Consider the following 27,973-nt stretch of genomic DNA (forward strand, 5'->3'; position numbering starts at 1 on the left):
TGACTGTTGATATTTCATTTATTCTGCATATGCAACTCTATAGTTTCCATATATCTTCTCATTGTTCATTCATCATATATAATCGATACTGGGGAACTTCACTGGATGGTCGTACTGGGATGTATCACTAAGGGCACCTGTGTGGAGAAGAGAAGTTTGTGAAAAGAAAAAGAAAAAACACATTATTGTGTAGAACGCATGTGGAAAGCTACATACCTGCGACACAAGCTGTCATGAAACATGCCATGGACCCCGAAATAAAGGCTCGCGTAGCGACCTCAGAACAGTCCTTGAGACGCGTTGGCATCATGGCGGAGAAGGCGCCCAGTTGTACACCGATGGATCCCAGGTTAGAAAAGCCGCAGAGAGCATAAGTACAGATGAGCTCTGCCCTCACCTGCGTTTCAAACAAGAATGGCGAAGGACAAACCGATGAGGTTATCGCCATCCAACTGGCATACATAGGAATAGTCGTTTTGTCATGTATTTCGCTGACTGAAATCAGTGACAAGGAGCGACAACGGGCGGCATCTGCTAGACGGGCCGCTACTTTTCACTCCTGAAAGAAGGCCAGGCAATAACAGGTCGTCACCAGAAACAGCAGACAGACATGCACGGCTGTCTAGTTCCATACCCAACGTTTATGGCTAGAAATAAGTTACATCTGTGCCCGCCGTTGTGACGCAGAACTTGTCTAGCAAGTTGGCGACGAACTTCGTCCTTGCTCTAAACGTTTCTCATCCCACATACCTCAGTTGCAGCGCGCCACCACACCACAACAGTACGCCGCCGTCTATACCACGCAAGTCAGAAGACTGTTGAGGGCTCACTTACGGATAAAAGGCCCGCGTTAAGGTCACTGGCCATGTATCGATAGGCGATGAACTCGTTGAGGACAGTCTTGATGCCCACAAGTGAGGCGACCCGGGAGCATTCGTTGACGTTGACGCCCATGAGCAACGCCAGAGGCAGGAATAATCGGCCCATCACCCACTACATGTGTAACACCATCACGGCACGTTGCTTACATAGGCACTTGCATCTTACATTGAGTGTCAGGAACTTCCAGCCTATTAGCTCGCCTATGAGAACAAACACGCTGTCTCCGAGGGCCACCAGGGCGACAAAACTGATGAGGCAGGTGATGATTGCTGCGGCGATGCCTATCATCGATGTGACACCGTTGGCCATTGCTTCCAGGACGTTGCTCTCGGTGCTACAAAGGGACACACAATGAAATCAGAACAAACCAGACAAGCATTGAGCTCCAGTTTCAAGAGACCTCTACTCCCCGACTGGGATAGACTCCACTTTTAAAAAAGGTGTAAAATGGGGCGTAATTAGAACTTCTAGACACCAATACTGCAATTACTCCCCGTTTCAGTTCCCTGGCGCCCAAATTTATTCCCCCAGGACTTTTCACTGAACTTCGCAAATGATGTCCCGAATGCAACAGTGTACGTAAACATGCGCTCTTTGTGAATGTCAGAGAATAAGGCTATACAACTTGGCTAACTTAGCAATTATCCACTCACGTAGAATAAGAAATAGTGAGCGGTTCTTTCTTGGTAAATTCTTCCCTATGTATGTCGCAAGATTTTATGTCACTCGACATATGACGGTTGATGGTCTAATTCAATGTATTTTCATTCATGTGCATTATTTATGTACCTATAGGACTGTTAAAACAGAGTGTGAATTGGAGTCCACACTCTTTGACGTTCATTTAGTCCTTCGTGGCAGTCCATTTAGTCCTCAAAAGAATCAAAATTACTCATTTGGCGTACCTCTGGACGAGTGTAATGGTACGCTGTCCTAATAAGGTATCCGCACTCTCCGGATAGAATAGCTTGGAGAATGCGAGCGCAGCAGGAGCAGACATGACTGACGCCGCCAGAATGTATTCTGCTTTCACCTGCGGACAAGGCATTATAGACTACCTCTGCCGGTATGCTCAGATGCACGTTTACGCAAACACCAATAGTTAGGTACCCCAACACTGACGTAAACAGCAAATAGGCTTCCAGCGATTGTTGCCATGCCAGCGGTCATGATGCAGTGGATTTCAGACTTGGTCAGAGTGGGGAGGTAGGGTTTTACCAAAACCGGAGCTTCATTCTGAGAGAGAGAAAGCGGCCGTACGTTCTTGGCATGAATGCAGCCCGGGAGGCTAGCCTCACCATGCCAACGAAGACATTAGCTGCGGCGCAGAAGGATTCTATGCCAGAAGTGCCCACGAATGTGTTCATGAGCCAACTGAATCGTAGCACAACGTACTGCAGGATGTTGTAGAAATATAGCACCGACACGAGCATTCCGAAGAAAAATATACTGGGAATCGCCTGCAGTTAGAGGAACGTCGATTACTGCGTTTTTTCGCAGGATTCTACGCACCGTGAACGCAAATATGGGGGGCTGGTGAGGGACGCCTCCATGAAGACTGCCCGTTGCCAGGTAGCCGAACACGAACCGGGATCCGGCGTCAGAGAACGTCATAATGGTGGTTATGATATTGGCCAAGCACTCGATGAACAGTTTGCCGTACTTGATGCGCAACATGAGAACGCCCATCATTATTTGCAGTAGAACACCAGAGAGCACCAAGTTCCATCGGATCTGTAAAGACATCTTACGGCTACTTGCGACCATGGGGTTCGTCAGACGCTAGGTACCTGAGAGCGGTTTTTCGAGAATATGTAGCCGAAGAAGAGCATAACGGCCAAACCGAACGCAGATATCAGCCGTGGCCAGTGGCCCCAGGAGTCCACAACCAGAAATATCGTGATGGCGCCATAGACCAATGTCCATGCTATTCTATTGGGGGGAAATATGTTTTAGACAAGGCATCCAAGTAGGGACTTTCCAGCTACCGCAGAACTAGTACACATGTGAACACGCTCCATTTCTATGCCGCATACACGAACAAAAAATAGGTATGTCCAACTCTATTGCCGGGTGAAAAATATTTGACACTTAGATAACTCTCACAGAGGGTAACGTGTACACCCCTTTTCGGAAGGGCGAAAGGTACGCTGCGCCCAGGAATGTAGCTTAAAGAGATACTTCGTAAGGATAAAAAAAAAAAAAATAAATAAAGGGTGCGCATCATATCGAACACTAACCACCCCGTCGATACCGAATACAACATTCGAATTCATTTTTCGTAATTAATTCATTCAGTAATTAATTCGTGAATGATGACAATAGCAAAACGAAACCAAAATGCGAAGAGCAGAAAACAGAACCCCATACTACGGCGGTTCCTCCGGAGGAGGATACCGTGACGTCACCCTGCATTGTGGTCTGCTTCGAAACCTGCATTCTCCATTGGCGGATGTCGGACACTGATGCCGGATAATGTCAGCTGTGTGTAGAGCAGTGTGTCGCTTTCAGTGCCCTCTCGCTTTACAGAGGCGAAGCGCTCGCTTCGTGATAAATTCGTTTGAATAAAATCTGCGCAGTTCTGGAACGAGATATTTCGTACACATGTTCCTGACATCCCAAAGGTTACGGATGGTGATTTTGTTGTGGAGTCCCACTTTAAAGGGATATAGGTCGCTCCCAAAGCATGAATTCGTAATTTCCACAGGCAGTGTATTCCCTGATTCACTGAATGCCAGCTTCAGTTTTCGGCGGCTCGGGCTCCATCATTTATTATCTGCAGTATTCGTTGAAATCTACAAGGTCTTAAACTCGCGGGCAGAAAGACGTACGCGCGACGTCAGGTTGGGGAGCAGTTCATTGAGTGCAAAGATAAGGTATAGTCTATAGACTATAGAATCCCCTTGTCCTCAGGAAAGCGTATGTAGGACAAACGGGAACGGTATGTGTACACAAGACCGAGCATCCCTGGGGGCACGCCATCTGGACATCTAAGCATTCTAAGCAACCTTTGTTCCATTCGGCGGCGATGACAGCCGAAGCTGGCAGACAACGAACAAGTGAAATATTTGAAGCCTATTGTATCGGGAAGCTAAACGATATGTGCGTTAGCCATCAGGCGTCTGTCGACCTGTGTGAACAAGTTGTTGAGTTAATTGAAAAGCAGATGCCATGATCTGGCTTTCGTCTTGTGTATTTAAGTGTATATCTATTCAATAAATGTGTAGTTGTGTATCTTTATGTTTGTAGGTGTGTTGTGTATGTTATATAGTTTTCAATCAGTTGTGTATGTCGCACCAACTAGCCCAGCTCTACATCATCGTCTGGTGTTACTTTACTGCGTAATGTTGTCCTGTTGGCGTTGTTTGCGGGTATGGAAGAGTAACGTCGGGTCTTCTATGTGGCGGGACAACTATGATGCTAAATAATGCCGCAGTGGTGGGTTTGTGGTCTAATTTTTTACCTGCCTGCGGGGGGGGGGGGGGTCCGGATGTTCTGACCCCCCTCAATTCCAGACTTGAACATAGGGTTCAATGGACCAATCCCAGCATGCACCTGGCACTTGTCCATAGCGGACCCCCCGCTCAGAAAAATCCTGGATCCGCCCCTGCCTGTAGGTTCTACTAAAGCCAGGGCAAGCATGGGCAACATCTGCTATTTAGAGAGAACGAAGAACACAAGCGGTACATGTATCGCTCGGGTTCTTCGTTCTCTCTAAATAGCAGATGAGCTCAGAAAACAAGTTGGAATTCAATCATATAAAAGCCGACATCTGTAAGACGCCCTATTTCACCCGAGATTTGGTCAATCTGAGCACCTTCAAAATGGCCGAGCGAATATAAATTATACATTAGTTACCTGGTGAACAACTTGAAGGCCGTTGCCTGTTGAAATTTGCGGACGACGTAACTGCCAGCCGAAGCGAAGGGCTTACGCGCGCCACAGCGCGTTGCCACAATACAGAGGAGACGGACATCAAGGAAGATCATAGCTACCGCCAAGAAGACCAAAGGGTTGCAGAGAGAGCCGTTAGTACTTATTCCTCGGTGTCGTACGGTTGCCCAGATGAAAAACGCGTGGAGTAGAATGCATCCAAGCAGCTTGGCACATATCCGGAGGCACCTGTGGAGGTCAAGCCTTGTGCAAACGGTACACAGTCGTCCCCATCCTTAAAGGAACAGTGAAATGATCCCTCCATATATATATATATATACATTATTTTTGTTTTTGGCAGCGGAGATCTGCACGTGTTCTAGAAACCCTCAACGCCCGTCTGAGAGCCCGTAAGAGAATGAGAGAGGCCCGGTGACATGAGCTCACGATCTTGCTACGTCATGGCAGCAGACCGGACCAGGCATCTGTGGTCGCGCCGTTTCGTGCATTGCTGATTATTCAGGAAGTTCTTCGAAATTGAATCGCTCAGTAATAAGATGCTCTTCCGCCACAATATTTTTCCATGCTCGCTCTAGATAGTCTGCTTGATCAATGAAGTACGAATTCGAGCAAGCCCACGTGGCATTTCATTGCTCCTTTGAAACGTGGCATTCATAGTTGTAACTAATAAGTGCGTAACTCAGTGTTGCAATATATATTTTTCTAACTTCAAAGAATGCATAAATACTTCAGGGATGATGTGTTGCGTACTGTATAGGCTACTAGAAAAATGAACTTGAAAAACAGATTACGGTGCGAGAGCCGTTGACGGATGACACGCGCAGCGGTGGCAGTATCACACATATATGTTTTCCGGGCTCCACATAATAGGTACGTGTGTTATGGAAAAGGCCCCCTTACTTGCGGAAACAGTCGCAGGTGCACCGTCGCTTTCGAGTTTCGACGGGGAGCTCCGGGGGCGGCGGCGGAACGATAATCGAGGGTTCACCAGACTGACCCTTGGACAGAATGAAGGACATGACGCTCTGCGTTTCTTCCTCGTGAGAAGAGGCAGAGTTAAGACTCTCCTCGGACGTTCGCTGCGCAATAAAATCACTACATACATATATACATATGTGTTACGACGTACGTCTACGCAACGCCTGAATACGCGGTCAACAGAGTGACTGCACTGACCTAACGTTAGTACAGTGTACCGTACTCGCCTTTGTTGAGGCGCGACATGGTCGTCTTAAATATCGCTCTCCACATTAGTTTCTCCACCAGCACGTGGCCTTCCGGTTATACAGGCTGGAGGGAAGATACGTACTTTGTGCACAAGAGGCACGATGAAATCTTTCTCTGCGAGTGATATCGTGCGAGTGCGTACCAAGATGTGGTGCGAGACAATCATGTCACAGGGACATGTCGTCACGCGTGTCCCGTCACGGACAACCAACATCGCTCAAAATACAAAGGCCGTTAGCGAACATTACGCGCTTCCAGGAATTCACGAAGGAGCTCTAGGCCGGGTCTGTCTCCTAGCATCAGCGCGCGTCACCGCTCTCCGCCTCACGTTGGAAGACTGTCGGGGAGCTGTGGTGAGAAGGCGGGAATCGACCTTCGAGAAGCAATGTTACCAGACGTCTGGATAGATTGTGCACCAAAAGACACGATATTTTGCCTATAGCAGCACTGTAACGGAACTCTATTTGGATGCTCACGAGATGTACGTAATATTCCACGCTCCATTGAAAGATTGCAAAAAAATCTGTTCCGAGTTCGGATTGAACCCGAGTCTCACTCGGAGGAGGAGGTGGAGGAGTGTCGTTGGGAGGAACCCGAGAGGTCTGCCTGCCTGATTAGGCGGCATGTTTCTCGGGAAGGGAAAGGTGGTGGAGAGGAGGAGAGGAAAGGGTGAAGTGGAAGACCGAGCGGAATCCGCTCGGGGGGAGGATAGCTGCGTCCATGGGCCGACTTCAGGGGAACTGTGCCGGCATACGCCTATTACACATCTGAGGGAAACCCAGGAAAAACCCCAGACGGCACAGCCGGCCCGCGGATTCGAACCGCGGACCTCCCAGTCTCCAAGCGCACGCTGCGCCACCGGAGCTGGTCGAGTCTCACTCACACTCGCTTACACGCCCATTTCGGGGTCCTTGTTATTTCGGTTTTAGACACATGTTGGTAATGATAAGGCTTCCGGGTTTTCAGCATTTGCCGAAAAATTCCAAAAAAACACCCGCCAGATGTTTTTTTAATTCGTCATGTTCCGAAAAACTCCGAATTATGCCCTTGCATATGGTGCTACATGCCGAAAATGCCGGTACCCGATTCCTCTGCGGCATCAAATTTTCGTTTTTCCTTCACGTCATTTCTAGGTGGAATGCGGCGAATACCGCCCTGCGGCTGCTAGCACTTAGTGCAGAGGAAAACCTTCCTCTGTAACGCTTTGATTAGTTGGTCAAGAGTGTTCAAGAACACGTGGAACCCTTCAACAAAGGAAAGGAGATTGTTTGCGTTCTCAACGTCCTTCTACCAAGCAGCTCTTCCTCCATTGTAATTCACCCGAGTGATTATAGCTGCCGATTTTCCGGCATCTATTTTCGGCGCGAACGTTTTAAAATGTAGAAAATATCAGAATTTGACAAAACATATAAATGCCGAGAAACACCCGCCGAATCTCCGCAGGAATAAATGCCGAAAACGCGGAACCCTAGTAATGAAACGTAAAGAAACGAAAACGAAAACTTTTACAGTGTTTTCAGAAGCCGAAAGCAGAGACGATACATACACGCAATCCCTCTTGTACAGTGTCTTCAACATGGATCAACGTAATCAGGCGGTTAGGATGAAAGGCAAAACAACAAACAACTTTTTTACTGATGATTGGAGAAGATGAAAGACTGTGACCGATGATATGTTATCTTTTCAATTCCTTTTTCGTTTTCTGGTGTATGGAAAATACGACTAATATCAGTGCCGTAGTACATAGTCGTAAGAGGGCATAACTTTCCATTGGGTGCAATAGATGAATTCACACATTGTCATCTCACAATAATCCAGATTGCATCTGCAATGGGGCTTCTCAATTCCCGTTTCGTCATTTAATTATTGCTGTTGTTTCTTAGTGAATTCTATATTAGATTGCTGTTTATTCATAGAAACCGAATGGACACGTGTGCTATGAGTTTAATTTACACATATCTACCAAAAATGCCGGATTTAAAAAAAAAAGAAAGAAAGGAGGGGTGTTACGGAAACATAAACGGGCAATGGGAAGGGAAGTTCCACATTCCTGGCCACCTCAGTACCGCAGTGGCTCATTTTAATGAATAACCGACAAATGATAGCACAGCTAAAGGTACTTAAACATGACATAAAATTTATTTTCAAATTGTTATTTACTTAAAAGTGAAACTTCACTACTCTTGCTCAAAAGTCACATTGTACAGCTAGCACAACCACTCGTTTAAAATCAGCGCACACGGTCTAGAAGCCATCAGTTGTTCTTGGACTGTGACATCGTCAGCAGCGTCCGTGGTTCGACTCAAGATAATGGTGAGTATGCACTTCCTAGGCTTGTCGGTAGTACCCTCTTATCTATCTTGGATGGTGCATCATTCGCTATTCTTTCCAGGCAACACTGAAGATATCTGGTTACCAATGGTGATAAGGCGGATTTTGGTTCTTCAACATTCACGGTCTGGTAGACGAAGCCTACGGATGGTGAGTGTATACTTTTCGTTCGCAGCGACCGTTTGGACTTTCCCATTCGGCTCTGCAACAAGGGGCTCAGTTACGACTTTGTCAGCGAAACGGTACGTCCTTAAAGTGTAAAGCCGTTTTTCGTAGCTAAGCTCGACAGATGAATACGGCAAGCTTCAAGAGGAGCTACGCACATTTGTCCTCCAGTAGCTTTAAGTTAGGCTAAGCTGAGCCCCCATTCTGTTCGTCACAAAGCAACGGTCCCTGCTGTTGCTGACGCAGTTGGTCTTTGACGAACGGAATGAGTTTTTTTTCTTCTTTCGTCAACTGAAGAGGAACTTCGCGGTTCAGTTCGTAAGCCGAATGGGTGTTACGACAAAGGTAAGCAATCGCTTCTCTATCCACCTTCGACTCCGATTCCATCGTCGTTAGAGCTAGCTTACGGTCGCGCTGATAGGTGTGTAGTTCGCTGGGAAACTCAGTATATTTGAAACACTTGTTCGGCTTTCTAGTTGTAGCTTGGTCATTTTCGTTAATAAAATTTGTACCACACTTGTCTTCTTTCCTGAAGCTCCTTAGACGCAAACATGCACCTGTGGCGGCATTGCCAGCGCCATCACATCAAGGCGCGAATAATAAATAGCCTTGCCTCGCTCAGCCCGAGCTCTCGCTCTGACCTGGCAATTCCACCGCCATGTTGTCTGGTCTCGTTAGTCTTCAGTAGCACTACAGTGGTGACCCGAACGTGATTTGAACACGCAGCTTACTGGTTGAGGCAGTAACACTGCGTCATCCCCCGTTGTCCTTTTGCTGTGTCATTTTGTTATATCGGTGTATTATTCGAGCATCATATTGCAATAAACCATTGCTTCCTTATCTTGACGGTCTTTAATCAGTCCCTGGTACGCAAACATGCACTAGTTTACTGGTTGAGGCAGGTACATTTTGACCGCCCCCCTTTTTCCTTAGAGACTCCAGACATCTGCCGCACCACTGTCTGCTTCCCTGGTGCGGGAGAGGTTTTTCGCAGTAGCTTCCAGAAGGGGAACCCTCTTTACTGAGGACCTTCTGAGCTAACCGGCGGCACAGTCTCATGCCCGCACCGCCTAGTGCGTGACTGGGGGGGGGGGGGCACTCCCCCCTCCAATCTGTGAAACCCAAACTAACCTAGGTGAGCCCCTTCTGGAAACTACTGCAAAAAACCAATCCCCCCCTGGTGCATGGGGGAAGAGCGTCCGGAAATGTCCTGCCCTACCGGAACCTCAATGTAGCCTTGGCTTTGATTTGTTAGTGATGTTGGCTAATTTGCTTTACTTTCTGCAGGTGCTGTTCCCTATACAGCGCGGAGACAAGTGCGCATGAAAAGTCTTGAAGCCTTATGTGTACAGTCCTTTTCCTTTTTTTTTCTCACTGTTGCGAAATAAACATTTTCCCATGAGAACTATTCTTTGAACCTTTTTCCTGAAACAATATCGACTGTAGAATTCTGGGCGAAGAGCTCCAGTAACCCCTTTGGTTGGAAGTCTCTAGTGGAAAACAGGTGATGGCTGAGTAGGTCTGCCAGGTCTACTGCTTCGCATTCTCCCTGATCGGTCGTCTAGTAGATTTTTATGTAGCATTGGAAAGTTTGAAGTTCAAAGGACTCTATTTTTGCAAAATCAATCTGTTGCCGTGAAGTACTTACTAAAAAGGTTGATCGACCATGCTTCCCTCATTGCCGTGACGCGGGAGACTCATGGTCCAGCTGATAAGCACTATAAGTGAAACTACCGTGGAGGGCGCAATTTGCGTGGAGGGGTCCTGCGTAATTTAGGGCATCATAACGGTGAAGGCAGTTGAATTGTCTGTCTGGGGCGTGATAGAGATCGAAGTAAGAGAAATAATATTCGTTGCGCAACAATTAGAGAAATTGAAAACACGTGGAAACATATAGTGCCTTACAAACGGATGAATGTTTCCATAATTCCTAGCTCAATTCCTTTGCTTTTTGCGTCTGTAAAATGAACGTTCAGATATCGCGGGTGCTTGAAAAATCTTGAAGAGCACGGTGGCCTGAAGTGGCTTATTCAAGAATTGCAGACTGAGAATTTGAAGAATACAACCAGACTAAAGTACATTTGTGTATTTGCATATAAAATCTAATCCATACTGGTATTAATCACTCTTCGGATGCAGAGTTTGTCTCATTCATATTTGTGATCCGTAGATTCATCTTCAAAAGCAGCAGCTTGGTTCTTCCTATAGGCCCCATTAGAGCGAACAGTTGAGAGTTGATTGACAGTTGGCTTTAAAAAAGGAACGGAATTACAAATGTACAGTGCCATGATAAAACAGAGTACCGGTGCACTATCGTCTGCTCAGTGTATGCTGTGGGCTAGGTATGCTGGAAAGTAAAATTCTGGACGAGTTTGAGATTTCTTCATGGTAAATCTTTCTTCAGGGAGGACGGTTTTCGCAATTTTGTTCCGGCTATTACCATAGTAGTAGGTGAATGCATTTAGAGCAAGAATGGGATAAATTCTGCATGCGCTTTCTGCTTCTGTAAAAAGAAGAGGAAACGTTTTGAGATTTTGTTGGTGAGCTACTTGCTACTTGCTGTACGAGCTGAAAAAAGAAAAAGAAAGAAACGTAACACTATACTGCAGATTGGTTTTTGTACCCGGTATTATAAAAAAGTTATACATGAGTTCATCTATTGCACCCGATGGAGAAGTTATGTCCTATATTACTACTATGTATCCAGGTGAAACTCTGTCTTTCATCCTCACCAAATGAATCACCCACTATAGTATAAAAATAAGTGATCACTGTTTCCATTTCGAGGAGGGAAATGAGGACAGAGACAGTTCGCTAAGTTGCATATAACACGATTGGGTTCATTGAAGGGGCGAAAAAGGAGAAGGTTGCATGTAGACATCCCTCTGATCGAGGTGTGTCGTCCAGTGCCTGTAGGCGGAGGGGGTTTAAACACTCCTAGGTCGTATCATGGGCAGTTCACTTGCGAGAGATCAACGAGGGGGAAAAACCCTCCTCCCACATGTAAAGCCTGCATAGATCCCCTCCCGCAATATTTTGCTGCCACTGGTGTCGTTCACACTAACGTTTTTTGCCGCCCGTTTGCTTCGAAAATAGAATCTAAGGGCAATTGAGCACAGTAGGTTCCAATGAATACACTCTTTAAAAAAAGGGTGAACTTTAACTCTTTTTTTCTTGCCACATATCCCACGCTCTCCAGTAGGGAACAATATAATACGAAGTAAAAAGCAACGCCAAAGTCCTATTATCTGTGATTACACTGAGGGAAGGTAAAACAGGTAGGGAAACTATTACAATTAACATGAACAAGGCTTTCGTGCAGAGCCTGCGCTTCATCAGGCTCTGCACGAAAGCCTTCATGTTCATGAATTGTAATGCTCCTACCCGTTTTACCTTTTCTCCAGAAGGGAGTGGGAGACTCCTTTTTGAGAGTAATTGTACTCTCCAAAAGGGAGTGATATATGTGACAATAAAAAGGAGTTAAAGTACGTCTCGGCTCCGTGAAGCACGCGGACGAGGCAAACGTTAGTGTGAAATCGGCCTAATGGCTTTTGAGCCATACCCATATGAAATTTAGATATCGGCACTTGTGGCTCCCGCTCACACACCTGCTGTTCAGCCCTCCGTGTGCTCACTCATACATAGCTCATTCGCCACGCTGAGCATAAGTGAGCGTTGGCGATGTATGCCGAAGAGTCGTCCACTCGGAGCTATAGGGTTTAGACGCATGAATGCCATAACGAATGAAGTTACGTGTGTGCCCTACGGCGCGGTTGGTTCGTGAGCCGAGTATACGAAACATTACTTACCTGCGTAAATAGCTCACCTTTGTCTTTATTGGTGACATGTTTAGCGAAGAGGTCTGACAAAAGCAACGTTAGGCCAGGAGAAAGCACACTGAGCGTGTCTCGGTGTACGTGCGATGCACGCTTCCAGTCTTCTTCCTCGCTATGGACTTTGCTATGCTACTTCGCTCATGCGCAGAAGAAAAGAGAAATTAAACTATTTACACTCACATCGTGCATGCAAGTACCAAACGTATCGACAAACAACGCCATGAATCCAGTTGTTTCGCTGGTACGCGTGGCACGAAAATCGCGGGAAATGGAAGACGTCGTCCATAGTAGACAATTCTTCGGGTATTTGCACAGCACTTCGTCGAGCACTGTGCCGAAATTTGCCCTGAGCAACCAGGGAAAACACCTAGGTAGCACAGGTCTGATTGGAAGTGCGGCACCTCTCAGTTTTGAAAGTCGGTCACCTTAAAAGAGCAGGGAAGGTCCCCTGCACAAATTTTTCGTTTTCGTTTCTCGCACATTTTCGTTTTTGGCTTAGGCGTATCGCGCGACAAAACATTATGGTCGATCCATTGGTGGATCCGAGGGAAATGCGTAAGCATTAAAACTTGAAAACCGTTTGGTAACTCCCCTTCACAAAACGCCACACAACCCTTCACACGACCCTACACAACCCTAACGAAAGACAGCATCCGCAGCCAAACGAGCCTTTCGGGCTACCTCCGATCCAGCCCGGCGGCGTTGTCTCACAGCTTCAGCTTTCTTTCGCCGCCGCTCCTCCGCACAGCTTTCATAACCCATGGGGCGCCCACGCAGATAGGTCTTCCACCGTTCCACGCACCGTACGTCGACCACCACAGCTGCACTACCGTAGTACCGACGCCCCTCAACGCCGCGATTCTTTCGTAGCGTGGACTCTAATGCTAACGCATTAATAACATGCACTCTTCCGCAAGAATGATTACCCCAGCCGGCCTGTAGCGCGCGAGGTGTACCCTCTAGAAACCTTCAACTCCTTCAGAGAGCCCGAGTGTTACTGACGTAGCTCAGCGACGAGGGTGAGTTTCAGTGAGAAATGGGACCTCGTTGCTCCTCCTCACTTTGATGCTTCTTCACACGGCATTGTCACGGGGCATTAAGTCGGTCCTCCAAGTTCTCGCCGCGCCACACCGCTCATGGCCTCTTCTCCAGGGCGTTTTTCTAAATTTAATTGCTCGATGATAGCTTATCATTCCTAATGTTTATTATTCTCATTAATATATTATCATTGATAACACACCGTACAGCGCAAATATGGTGCATGGCGTCTCCCGATATACTGCTTCATGGTTTTGGAGAACGGCTTTGGACGACACCTAATTGGGTCTGACTTTTTTGGGGTTAAATGCCTTTCCCGGCAATCGGGGGGGGGGGGGGTGGTGGTGCAATCTGGAGGTGTTTTAAAGGGGCACTAAATTGCAAAAGCAACTTGATCTCAAATGAAAGCCCGTGTTTCAATTCGTACAATTCAAACAAAACTAGTTGACACATACAACGCTACCGTTTAGAAGAAAAACGCAATGAAAACAGAGCCTTCTCTGGCGGCAACGAATGGGATCCCCAGGAGGCAAAGATTTGCGGTACCCAATGAGACTGCAGGAGACACGCGTATATACCTATCGTGGGCGTATTGATTTGGAACGGGTCCTGATGATTGTGTTCCGTATATGCGCGACATGATGCGTGCTGCTGCATTTTTCAGTACCGATTGAATTGTAGCCAGAGTTGTACACGTTACTCGGAAAAAGTAATTGATTACAATTACTGTTACTACTGCGCGAAAAGTAATTCTTTACCGTTACAAATTGCTTCATCAAAAATGTAATACGTTACCGATTAAAAATGTAACACGTTACTTTTTCCGTTACTTTTAAATTGTGGGCCATAGCAAAGCCAACAAGCCTGCAGTGAATGCAACTATGCAGCTCTTGTTGCAAATTCTAAAATGAGACACCAACATATAGTATGGTAAGTGAAATTCACAAATTCATTTGAAAGCAACATACAAAACACATACACGCGTTTATTACAGATTTGTTTGCTGAAGAGGGTTGCCATTGTTGAAAGAAGGTTAAAAAGTAATCGATTACTCAGTAATTGATTACCGAAAATTGTAATCAGATTACTTGGAAAATTACTTGCTCACAAAGTTAATGGATTACGTTAAAAATTACTGAAAAAGTAATTGATTACTAGTAACGCATTACGTACAACTCTGATTGTAGCCCACAATAGTTCTCACGAATGTTCAACTGGCAACATTTACCTTCACGTCCTTCGGACAGCGCGCCAGTCCGCTTCGCAACGCATACTATAGAATTGTGCGACGTGATAGAGAAGGAAGGGGCGGCGGTGTTGCTCTCATTTAAAAATCAAATATAGAATGTATTTTGCTGAGTGACCAGCCTGCCGATGAAGCAGTGTGGTGCAAAGTCACTATTTGTGGTTTAGTCTTTACCGTTGGAGTTGTGTACAGACCACCGAGTGCTGCGCCATCCTTCCTTCAGACTATGATGGAATATATTATTAAAATTTCCAAACAGAGGACTCGATTGTTGCTTCTGGGTGATTTTAATTTGCCGTCTATCAACTGGAGTACCTTTGTAGAAGGCTCAATTGAAACACGAAATTCAGAGTCATTGATTGATTTCGCTCTTCGTTTAAATCTAAAACAAGTGGTAGACAAGCCAACACGAGTTACTTCATCATCGAGTAGTATATTACATTTAGCGTTTATTCCTCAGGATCTCACCTGCGAGGTAGATATTGTTGACGGGATATATCTATCATAAGTTGGTTGTTCTGAATTTTAGCTTTGAACAACGTGTAACTTATGCCATTCCTAGGTGGAAAAATGTGTTTGACTTTGGTAATTGTGACGATGTCGGTGTTACGGATTATTTAGAACAAAAATTTTCAGACTTCACGGAGTTAGATGCAAACATAGATGCAAATGACCTTTGGCTATTCTTTCGTAATATCATTGAGCACTGCTTATCGAAATTCGTTCCCACGAGACGTAAGAGAGTTAATAGGAAGTCACCCTGGATAGCGAGAAGCATCATTCAGTTGAAGCGTCGAATAGCTAGATTGCGAAAACATTAACCTGTTGACAAACCAAAGGTCTCGCAATTGCTTTACCAGTTAAAGAAAGAACTCGGTGAAAGCAAGGATAGATTTTACAACGTCACCTTAACAGCGTTCATAAAGGGTTCTCCAAGTAAGTTTTGGAATTACTGGGAATTGGGAAAATCAGTCTATAGGTAATATAATACGCAATGGAAAGTCCATATCTGAGAAGACGAGCATCGCTGACGAATTTAACTCTTATTTTCAAAGTGTCTTGAATCGTGATGTTGGCCGATGCAGCCAAGATCTAACTCAGAAGATTGATGTAGTAATGGATAAGTTAATAGTTTCCCGCGAGGGTGTCTTGAATTTATTATTAAACTTGGATACAAAGAAGGCTGTAGGACCGGATCACATACCTATCACTTTTCTTAACAGGTACGCTCAATGGATGTCTTACTTTCTTACACCCATATTTTCTAAGTCCTTAAATACTGGAGTGGTCCCTGATGACTGGCTGGTTGTGTTATCCCACTGCACAAATCCGGATCCAGGGCTGATCTTACAAATTACCGTCACATATCTTTGACCAGCATTTGTTGTAAAATACTGGAGCACTTGGTATATAAACACGCGTCCGCTTTTCTTGAAAAAACACCAACTGATTTATAAACATCAACATGGGTTTCGTAAAAAACGATCCACTGTCACACAACTTGCGGAGACAGTTCATGATCTCTGTGGCACTATAAATCATAAAGGACAAACTGATGTTATATCTATTGACCTACAAAAAGCGTTTGACAAGGTTCAGCACAGCAAACTCTTGCAAAAATTACGTTGCTACGTGTTTAGTGATACTTTACTGCATTGGTTGTACTTGTATTTGAGCAAGCGTACCCCATATGTGAAATGTTGATTCCCACTTCTCTAGCGTTCTTTCGGTTTATTCAGGGGTACCACAGGGGTCAGTGCTAGGCCCATTATTATTTTTGTTATATGTAAACGATACGGCTGATTGTATTTTAGAACCTATCCAACTGAAGCTATTTGCTGACGATTGTTTAATTTATTGTCCAGTTGAAAGCAAAAGTGATCAGGAAACGCTCAATGCTGCCTTCCTATCCATCGTCAGTTGGTGTAATACTTGGGATATGAATATTAATTTTAGTAAAAGTTCCTATTGCCATATTACTTTAAATCAAAGTTCACATCTCTCGTTTCGGTATAGGGCCCCAGAAACTTGTTTAAATGAAGTGTTGGCTTTTAAGTATTTGGAGGTAACAATTACAAGTACGAGGGGTGTTCAAGTCAAACCGGGACTTTCTTTCTCCCGAGTGTAAAAATGGCTCGCGCTACTTCTTTTTCGTCATTTTCACACGCGACAGGCCTCCGCGTTCTCCACGTGGTGGTCCAAGGTTTGTGCAAAACAGAAGACACGTGCTGGACAAGATGGCCGACAACGAGGTGAGCGCGCATATCAAACAGCGAATTGTCATGAAGTTTCTCGTGAATGAAGGCGTAAAGTCATCTGAAATTCACAGAAGACTTCAGGATCAGTATGGCCACGATACACTTAGCCGCAGCAAAGCGTTTGAGTGGTGCAGACGGTTCCGAGACGGTCGTACATCAGTGCAGGACGATCCCGGCCGGGACAGCTCAGAGCCCAGTGTCAGAGTTCCTGAGAACATCCAACTTGTGAAGCGCCTGATCCTCAAGAACCGACGGATAACATGTCTCGAACTGGCTCGAAAGACGGACCTTTCTGTGGGAACGTTGAACACTATCATTCATGAACACATCCAGTTTCGGAGAGCCGGGCCTCATCACCAAAGGAGTCCTCCTCCTACAGGACAATGCACGCCCGCATACCGAACATCTCACGACAGGCACCTTACAGGAACATGGCTGGGAGTTGCTGCCTCATCCCCCTTACATGTTCAGACCTCGCCCCCAGCGATTTCCATCTCTGCGGTCCACTGAAGGCGTTCCTTGGGGGCTGCCACTTCAGCTGCGACGACGAGGTCAAGAATGCGGTCCAATCATGGCTGCTACCCGCCGGTAAGGATTTCTACGCTGCTGGCATTCAAGCCCTCGTGAAACGCTGGGACAAGTGCATTAGTGCAGCTGGAGATTACGTTGAAAAATAAAACTTCTCGCCTGTAAGTTCATTTTACTTTTGCGAAAAATGAAAAGTCCCGGTTTGACTTGAACGCCCCTCGTAGAATGGACTGGGGAAGTGACCTTGACGCTATTTGTTCATCTGCAATGCGCAAGTTATTTATGTTAAGGCGAAAGCTCTCTAACTCGTCTTCTAATGTTAAATTATTGGCGTACAAGTCAATACTTAGACCGTCGTTAGAATATGCCAGCAACGTGTGGGACCCACACACAAAAAAAGCGCATTGATAAATTAGAAAGCGTACAAAATAAGGCGTTAAGATTTATATTTTCTGCATACAGTAGGCTTACATCCGTAACTCAGTTGAGAAATCGTGCAAACCTTGATACCCTCAAGAAACGTAGGAAACTTAATCAACTTAAAATGTTTTATGCGATTTATACTGGTCAGCTGGGTGTTGATGCTACTCGCTATATGTCTCCAAAGCTACAAGAAAGACCGTTACGGTCAGTTCATCAGCATACATTAAAGCCATATCAGAGTAGAGTATAGACGTATTCAAGTTCTCCTTCTTTGTGAGAACGCTGGAGGAGTGGAACCGGTTGCCAGTTCCTCTGCTTGGTGATGTATGTAACGATACTGTGTTTACTCGGCTGTTAGAAAGTGTAGTGTAGCATGTAGAAATATTGGGAAGAATTGTGTGTATAGATGTTTAAAGCGTTTTCTTGGTGTACTGATATGTTATATGTGTGTGCTTTGCTGCATAATTGAACATGTGGCTCTCCTGTAACGGCCCGGTAGGGCCCACAGTATTAATAAATAATAATAATGTGTGTCACTGGGACTGCTTCATGGCGTGGCACGCGCGGTTTGGACTAAAAACACCGATGCACGAGCTGAAGCATCGTTCACTGCTTAGCGCCGTCGAGTCAAAAAAGAGTCCGGTATAATTTTGATTGTAGCTCTTAACGGAATCGAAGTTTTAAATTATGATAACAAGTACGAACTTAACATAGCGTGTAACGTAATTTGATGTGAACTTGTTTATGCATTTTAGTGCCCCCTTAAAATCCCCAATTCGCGGTGAAATCGGGTTTCATCGGGATATTTTTTCTTTATAGGGACCATGCGACACCTAAAGGGGGGGGGGGGGGCGCTGCTCCGTCGCGACAGCGCCGCCAGTGGCGGTCATGGACGTATCCGACGTGATACCACGCCGCTCGTTCTATGCATTCTCAAGTGAAACCGTAGCTTGCGTGGCGACCGCCGTAATTAGAAGGGCTAATTTTCGAAGTGCAAATAATGTAGAACCTTTCTGGGGCGAGAACGAAGAGAATGGACACAAACTGCACAGAAGCAACCATCGTATTTATAATGCATCTAACAGTACGGAAGGACAACAGCCACTCGCGTGTGTCCGGTCAAAACACCTGCAAGTGATACGTCGAGACGATGGTTATTTGACTCCTCACAAAATCATGGCTTGCTAGCGAAGGCTATATACGTGTATTCCTCTGACTCCAGCCATATGTATGTTGTTTTTGACTGAGTCTTGTATTCCATTCGTCGTCTTTGCACACACACAGCTTCGTCACTGAAATTTACATCGTGCGTCCGTTTTATCCATACAAATAAACACGTGGGGTCACAACTTATTGCCTGAACTTGTAATGCAGTTTTTCCAGTATCTTCAGATACAATAACGCTAAAGAGATCCTCAAAGAAGAAAGTATGGGTTTTACCTCGGCTACCGCCGTAGGCTTGCGGGACGACAGCTGTGAAATGGTCGGTGCGTAAATACTAAACCGTTTGGACTCCGTAGAACTTCTGTTCTCACTGTGAGACTCGTCATACCGGAAGCAATATCGGCTCTGCGCACTGGCGGTTTCTCGCACAGTCCCTATATGCAGCAAGCGCTCCGCAGTTAAAGGTGCATATATCGATCAAACGTGTATTCCTCGTGAATTATAGTCACAAGCTCGACACATCGCAACTTCAAATGTTGTTGCAGTCAAGTAGGGAAAAGCGGGGTAAAGTAGAGAGGGGGGGGGGGGGCAGAGCGAAATAATTCGTTTTCTCGCGCGTTAGTGGCGCCACCACCACCGAACTTGGTACGCTCATCGAACAGCACTGATTACACATGGGGACACAGTTTCATGGCGGCCGTCAAAGTTTCATGTTGTCGGTAAGTGTAAACGTGTTCTTGTAGCTTTCACATGGAGAAAGGAAACACAGGGAGCGGCCCCTCCGACAGTTTTCCATGCAGTTTTCTATCGGGACGAGCGTAGCCGGCCTCGCATTGCATACTGGGATGCTCCTGTCTACCACGTGACCGCTCACGTGACCCTACAGACAGCATGGCTCCAGCAAAGCAGACGACGCGAGCTGGTAGTTGTGTCGCAGTTCAGATGGCAGTATTACGTTGAACGCGTGCTTGCACTTTATTTCTCTGTGTTCAAATGTTTACTGTTCAATTAGAAGACCAGTCACAGTGTGCAGAACGCAAAAGAAGTACGCGGAACCGGAAACATCACGTGTGGCAACGGTTACTTCCAACGTATGTGCTTTTCTTGACTAAGTGGTAGAGAATGTCGTTCCATTAATCAGATTTGCACAACAACAGAAGATATGAAATGAATCTGCGGCAGAGTTTGAGGTCCTAAATGAACAATTCAAGATGACTCGAAGACACACGGGCGACTAAAGCAAGTTACCGTGTACTTACGAACAAAACGCGTTCCCGTAACAGAGCTGTTTCAGTTCGAGAGCCGCAGCCGGGACAGGAACACATTACCATACGTCGTTTCTACGACGGTGCTCACATATTTTCCCAATAGATTACTTCCAAAAAGCAAAATCATACGGAGAGCAGCGCGAGAAACAAAGCTTTGCAAAACCGAAACTTTAGAGGGGATCACGTGGTGGACATGAAGCAATGGCGATTTTGACTCGAGCGACCGCTAGAGGGTGGCTACGCTAGTCTAGAGCAGAGCCGTATATTAAAAGGGAGTCTGGCCATTGGGAGGAGTCACAAAAAGAGGCTCGACCTGTCAATCACAGTTTCGCTCCTCTGATTGGATTGCTTTTTACCAAGGGGGTCGCCATGACACCATACTGCCACCCAAAATGGCGACCAAAACAAACACAGTGAAGAGGGGATTTCGTGACAAAAAATTTTCACATATTAACCTGATTTTACGCTGCAACAACAACAACAACTTTATTTTCGACCTTGGAGAGTGGGGAGTTTCATCGCCACAGGCGATACTCTACCCCATTGCTGGATGGAATGGGGGGAATAAAATAACGAGCCCCTTCACAATAACGATCGAAGTCCGATGGTGTCCAGAAATGTCAGAAGAGCTTTGAGCGCAGAGCGTTGCTGGGCTGGATTGGGCCAGGGACCAAGCAATTTCGATAGGGAGAAAGGGCGAGAGTCCAGCTGACGAAGAGACTCGGAGAGTGTGGTTCGGGAAGGTTCGTAATGAGGGCAATGAAGAAGAATGTTCTCCAGATCCTCAAGAGCACCACAGTGGCAGCAGGTGGGAGAGTCAACTTGTCTCAAGCGGTAACGCCACTGAGCTGCAAAGGCCACATCGAGGCGCATTCGATGGATTAATGCAGCATCTTGACGAGAGGTGTTTCGTGGCATGCGGAAAGCGAGCGTGGGATCAACTCTGTTCAACATAGAGGGGGGAAGAATGTCGGTTGTCCGTTGGCGGGAAGCCAGGGGTGTCACTAGGCGTCGCAGAATGGAACGGTGGTCAACTCTCAGCAGAACAATACGGGTCCGTTTCCGATACGAGAGTGCTGCTTCTGCGGCGCTGTCGGCCTGCTCGTTCCCCACGACACCACAATGGGCTGGAACCCACTGGAGAACTAGCCTGTGGCCTGCGGCGTAGATAGTGTGGTAAGCCATTAGCACGTCTGTGACTAGGGGTGCGGATGGGCCTCGTATGCCTAAATTTTCAATTGCTTGAAGGGCAGATTTGGAGTCTGTAAAGACTGCCCATTCCCGGGATGGAAAATCAGCGATGTGTTGTAGAAAGAAAAGGATGGCATAGAGTTCCGCAGCTGTGGAGAAGGTTGGATGTGAGAGGCGTCTTCCGTGCACGACGCCTTCGGATGGAATGACGAAGGCTGAGGCGGACTTGTTGTTTCGGGATGCGCCATCAGTATATGCTGCCCTAAATGTAGAAAACTTCGCGTCTACCAGAGCATGAAAATGGGCTCGGAGGACTTGAGGGGGGACCTGATCTCTTCTTTCCAGAAGGTTTGGGAGGCGTACAAACGCATTATTTTCGTTTAGATATCGATGGGTGAGTATCAGTTGAAACTGATTTCCGAGAAACGCATATGAGGATGTACATTTGCAGCGTAAAATCAGAGTAGTCTGTGAAAATTTTTTGTCACGAAATCTCCGCTTCACTGTGTTTGTTTTCGTCGCCATTTTGGGTGGCAGTGAGCTGTCATGGCGGCCCCCTTGCTAAAAAGCAAACCAATCAGTGGAGCGAAACAGTGATTGACAGGTCGAGCCTCTTTTTGTGACTCCTCCCAATGGCCAGACTCCCTTTTAATATACGGCTCTGGTCTAGAGGGAAGAGCCGCTCCTTGTGTTTCCTTCCTCCATGAGCTTTCACTAAAATGTAGACTCGGCGCAGAAACCCTGTAGCCGGTAAGGAGACGCTAATCCATGCACAAGTACGAGTTGTAATTGTTGTGGCCGTCCCCGGTGGTGATTTTAGAGGGTCAAATTTTGACGGCTGCAGATTTTACGAGACACGTGGCGTTTTTTCTTCGATACCTACCCTGGGGGCAAAGTGGAGGGGCTTAAAGCGGAAAATGCTTCGGAGTAGGCGCGCTCGCTTTGTGCGTTGATACAGAGTGTTCTCCCTAGTTTTTTTGCGTGTTTTTAGTTCATTTCGTTTATCCTGAATTTCAGAATATGGTTCGAGTGTACAGAAGAAAAACCAATCAACAAAACTGGAATGCTGTCTCGACCACGCGAGCAGTGGATCCAGTGCAGTAAGTGCCACCTGTGGGCCCACGAGAACTGCGTGCAGAGCTTCGGGACAGTCATATCTACGTTTGTGACAGCTGCCTGTAAAACGATACCATAGAGTTTTTGTTGCTTTGAAGTACATTCCACTTTGCCCCTGAACATTTTCCACTTCGCCCTCCTGGTGGGGCAAAGCGAGAAATTTCGGTTGCCTTGCAATTTTCTATTTTGTGGGACATCTGCAATAGAGGTCACTCTGGCCGGCTAGTGGTGCATGGCCGAAGGACTGAGCTTCCATCTGAGCGCAAAAAAGGTTCACCTTACTGTTTGTGAAGAGGTCGAAAAAAATATTGAACGTTAGTATCACCGCTTTGCCCCACCTTCCCCAAATATTAACGTCACACGTCTGTGTACAGATTATTACTACAAATACTGAAACATTAGCGGTGTCCCTTTTGGTGCAACGTGGAGTAATTCAATAGCAATCGCTGCACTTCTTAGAAAACGGTGTGAAAGTGTAGGAACCACGAGCCCACAGTTGGTCAACACAATGATAGTCCTTCAAGTCACTAGTCCTTCCGAAGTTGGAATATGCAGCCTACGTGTGGGATACTGATCACAGCACATTCTCGAACTCAGTAGTAACAGTACAAAACAGGGCAGCGAGATTCACATTCCGTATAAAACCACACCGCCAGTGTCGCTGCTATGAAACATAACCTCAATCTGCAGAAATACGTCAGTCGTCGAAAAAATTTGCAGATGCTCACGGAAGCTGTTGCGATTTTCAGCGGCAGCTGTTATAGTGGCTTTTGCTGACGCTGACGGAACGTTTGGCATTGCCGCTAAATGTCGCAGCAGTTTCCGTGACGGTCTGCAAATTTGTTTGTAAAATGGTTGTGACATGTTTGCAGAAACGGTATTAATAGACCTTTTTTGGTAAAGCAAGCACCTGTCATGTATTCGCATCGAAGCGGAAGTCACCTGTGGCAAGCAAGGGCTCATAGGAACTTAGAACGTTTTACAGCATTACGAGATTGCGAGTCGAAGCAGGTGAAGCAGCCATAACCGAAGCAGACGACAGAGCAATATCCCTCAAAGTTCCCATGCTGCTTTGCGCCGCGCGCATCTTTTACAATCGTCTGTTGCAGTTATTAGTTTCTCCTCAGTTCAACATTTCCGTAGCTCATCACGTTCAACCCTTACTTATCGAAATGGTGCAGGCGTCAGGGAACCAAGGTAATGCGAAAAATGCGCTTTTGGGGCGTCAATGTCCCTGTGTTGCCACACTGCCCACCCCATTTTGTTTACTTATCGCGGCACCGGTTCAGTAGGGAGGTTTAAGAGGACTAGAATAGATTTAGCAGATTTGAAGGCCTTTACCACAACGGTTCCGAAAATATGATACGCCAAGCACTTGATTCATGTAAAGTGGCTGGCATCACGTTGCTGATCTTGGATTTCAAAGCTTCCCGTTTGGTTTAGGTTTGTTTCCCTGAACGCTTCCGATATGCTAAAACTCCTTAACGTGTGCTTCCTTTTTTGATTCCCCTGCCCCGCAAGGAGGTTTTTGTTGCACAGACACAGGGAGCTCCTGAAACCTTTTTAACAGCTCTCGCTGTAAATCGTGCTGAACGTGAGAAAGTCCATCATTAACCAGTCTTTGGTAGTAGCTAAGTTACTTTAACTTGTAACTGTAACTAGTTACTATTTCTATGAATGTAACTGTCAAATGTAACTAGTTACTCGAATAAATGTTGTTCCTTTTTTTCTTTACCCTACATTCCCCTACCTCCCCCTAACAGTGTCTTCCTTCCTTTTATCCGTAATCGGTATGTGCCCCGTCCTCGGGCTCTTGAACAAGCAAGGGATTCCAGCTTTGTGAACAGAAGTTATTTGAAGTTAGTGACCCTCAACGGTCGGAGTGAGTCATATGTGAGTAATAGTGTCACTGCCCTAGCACAGGATCCTGCCTTCTGTGGACATGAACAAGGAAATGATTATGCACAAAGAGAAACTTTCCGGTCAGCTCACTTGCGCTCCGACCAGGCCAACAGCTAATGCTCCGGTTGCTGCTATCATAAGCTTCCGTGGCCGCTCTACGAAGCAACCTTCGAGTTTTTATCATGGAAGGACGAGAATAATTTAATTGTAACAAGCTATGGAATAAGCAAGACGTCAACTTCAAACCTGAAAAAGCATCTTGAGGAGAGTTTCTTGTTCTTGTGTATGTCTCTCTCTCTCTACACGCTACGAAACGCGTGCGTGTCACCGTGCTCTTCTTTTTCACCGCGATGCGCCAGGTCGCATGCACATGTCGTATTTTTCCATGTGGGCTAACCGCGTACTAACTTATACTGCTTCTGGTCAAGTGCAAGACAACTTTTATCGCACTCCAGTTACTGTAAATAAATGTATGTTTTTAGCAATTGTATCACCCTCTCATGGTCATTTTCATAAAAAGCAACTGTAATGTAACTAAGTTACTTTCTCTGTCAGTAACTGTAACTAGTTATTCCACCAAGAAAGTGACTATAACTGTTACTTAGTTACTATTTTTGGCAGATAAACTGTAACTCAGTTACTTTTTAGTTTTCCACGAAGTGTATTACTGGTGTCATGCAACACACACGGAGGAATTTCCTTATCCCTTCGGCACAACGAAATACTACAATACTCTGCTTTTGTATTGCCAACTGTAAGCTTGCCCACATCACGGTTCAAAAATAGTACTGTGTGCATTGACACTTTTGCATTGCACTACATTGTACATTGGCACTACTCTGCTTTTTGTTCAATACGAAAGGGGGCGAGCGCGTACGCAAGCCCCCACTACCAAAAATTGCATGTCCCAGCTACCCCGATTTGGGGAAGTGGCGGGTTTCAACCAAGACGAAGTGCAATGCCTTAGCCTCCTCCCGGGGAGCCTGCCTCAATGATCACAGGCTACCCGACACCAGGTAAGTATGCCTGCGTTTGCGTCGCGAGCCACCCCTACGGGAGCACCGCGTACAGAGCGAGAGGAGTTTGGCGTAGTAGCAGGGGGAAAAAGAATATAGCCACAACGCCTCAGTTCTAAATATGCTATGTAGGAAGATTTCCTTTGTCCTGGTCCTTTTGTTTCTTATTTAAACTATTGGATTTTAAGCAGCGTAATCCTGAACCAGCCATTAAGACAGCCTCGTTACCAGACGAGAGCCCGACGTAAAAATCTCGGATTTGTTGAAAAAGCGCCCAAACTTAACTAAAGTCTAAATAACCAATAACTAACTAACTAACAGCATTAATAATGATAATAAATAATACAAACAAATACATAAATCATAAATAACAATAAATAAATAAATAATAACTAAAGGTAAAGTAACAGTGCCGGCGCATACGCGTTCAGAGCGCAGCAGGCAGCAGGACTGTTGCAGGTGCAAAGCTCGAAGTGCAGGTGCGTGCGCCTAACGTTCCCTTTTGTTTGTTTTTTTCGTTTACCTGGAGGTCCCAAGTTTTGCCTGCTTTTTTTTTAAATTCCGTGTTAGCGCCGCGAAGCAGCTGTGGCTATGAGCGGCGTACAGACTGACGTAAAGACAGACAACGTAAACCCTCTTTCGGAGCCCAACAACCCCTCAGAAATTATGGGTATACTATACTGGCTGGCTGTTCTCTTGTAAAGCGTTTTCCTCGCTCGTCCTCTTGTCTTCCACAGATGAATAGACGTAAATCGAATTTCTTATTGTGGAGCGTGTAACTGCCAATAAAATATTCCGAAAAGAAAATTGTAATAAAAAAGCTCGATAAGAAGGGCGTTGTGATGTGATCAACGGTGCTTTGCCCGCTACCTTTTTGTCACTCAGGGCATACTTTCAAACTATTTTCGCGAATAAATAATCAGTACCGCTAACTGTAAATTAAATTAATGTTATAAAATGACAGAATGCAGTTCCTGTCATTCTAAGACTTTCAGGTCCCCGACTCTGTGTGAAGTTTTGTGAATCCCTGGTTTTATGAGCGATTTTCCGAGGAACGCATGCCGTTCATAAATCGAAGGTTGACCGATGACTGCATACAGAAAATAGGGGAAGGAGGGTCCGTCTGAAGTGAAACAGGGAGCTCTCTTCTGTCTCTGCGCCCGGTGTCCGGTTACAAGTAGCCACCTGCACGAATAGCCCTCTTCAGGGCGGATATACCAAACTTTGCGGACTGAAGACCGTTTCGTGGAACAGTTACTCCAAGTACAGGGGAACCGGACATTTCGGTGCACGGACATTTCAGAGCACGGACGTTTCGGTGAACGGAGAGCGGACACTTCGGTGCACGGGCAACTCGATGCGCATTCTATTCGGCGGTGCAAAAGGAAACGAAAAATTACAGCCAGAGACTATTTCTTCCGTTCCGTATTCACCATACATTCAGAATTTACCAAGTTTTAATTCCGATGATGCCTTTCACGGATGCGTGCCGTTATTACACAAAAATCATGTTATTTTACCTATGTTCTGTTTTACTGTGTTCTTCCGTGCACTTATCTCATTGAAAAAGCGCTTCCAATGCAGGGGCCTGTTGTTTTCGCAGGCTATGTGTCGTGTCTCTGGAAAAATCGAGCCTTGAAGTACGTTTGAATTTGCGCCGAATTACATCCTCTCCCTATTGTTATGCATTTCTGGAAATTTAGCCATTTCTGAATTCCATCCTGTTTTTCTGCTACGTGCAGTAACCTCGTTATGTCACACCACCGATGAAGACATGTGCAGAAATGAATATGGGGCAAGCCAGCTGGCTTACTGAATGTAGAAACACGTCCCTAGCTGAGCTAGGGGAGGAAACGAAAACGAACCATACACACAGAACGGTTCTGTAAGGTGAGTGGCGTCAGCCTTACCGCTTCTGACAAGTTGACTCTAGAAGATGCCGTCACTGCGGTGAGGTGAAAAGTCTAGAACACATCCTTCACCGTTGCCCGCAGTGGCAACCATTCAGGACCATACTTACAATGTCCCTAAATCAGCTAGAAGCTCGCCCTCTGGTTGTGACAAAATTGCCTTGGTCTATGGTGAAATCCAGCCCGCAAACATTCCGCCCTAAAAGCACCGCTAACGTTTTTGGAGAACGTAGGACTTCGGTTCTCACTGTGATGAGGTTCATCAAATTACCGTGAACAATGGGGTGGATTATCGCCTCTGGGAGTAAAACGCCCCCTATCATCATCACCAAAATAAAGTTGTTGTTGTTGTTTTGCTGAACTACAACCATCACGTTGAATATCTAAACAGAAGGGCTGCGAAGTCATTGATCGACATTACAGCATTCGCGTCCGAATGCATAGGAATGCCCTACTTAAACACGTGTAAACGATATACATGCGTCTTCTACTGGAATCTTGCCGTGTTCTGTTTTTCAACTTTTATGAATCAAGGAAAACTCTTTACCACGAAGAGAAAGGCACTTCGCCTCTCACCA

At 45.9% G+C, this 27,973-nt stretch overlaps 1 protein-coding gene and 1 non-coding gene across 2 annotated transcripts; both read right to left on the reverse strand.

Annotated features, from left to right (window-relative positions):
• On the reverse strand, positions 1-12,437 carry LOC135385424 (solute carrier family 28 member 3-like). The gene is made up of 12 exons (XM_064614728.1): positions 12,326-12,437; positions 5,677-5,855; positions 4,741-5,004; positions 2,673-2,814; positions 2,395-2,616; positions 2,181-2,342; positions 1,993-2,118; positions 1,788-1,915; positions 1,048-1,216; positions 835-993; positions 217-397; positions 1-137 (listed from the first exon to the last, which is right to left on the reverse strand). Exons 1-12 carry the CDS (start codon positions 12,344-12,346, stop codon positions 73-75), a joined length of 1,818 nt encoding a protein of 605 aa, XP_064470798.1. The 5' UTR covers positions 12,347-12,437; the 3' UTR covers positions 1-72.
• Positions 12,438-25,329: 12,892 nt separating this feature from the next.
• LOC135386470 (U1 spliceosomal RNA) lies at positions 25,330-25,493 on the reverse strand. Its single transcript, XR_010420676.1, has one exon. It is a non-coding gene; the product is annotated as a U1 spliceosomal RNA (small nuclear RNA).
• Between the last annotated feature and the right edge of the window lie 2,480 nt (positions 25,494-27,973).

The sequence above is a fragment of the Ornithodoros turicata genome, chromosome 2, assembly GCF_037126465.1.
Source record: "Ornithodoros turicata isolate Travis chromosome 2, ASM3712646v1, whole genome shotgun sequence".
NCBI classification, from domain to species: Eukaryota; Metazoa; Arthropoda; class Arachnida; order Ixodida; family Argasidae; genus Ornithodoros; species Ornithodoros turicata.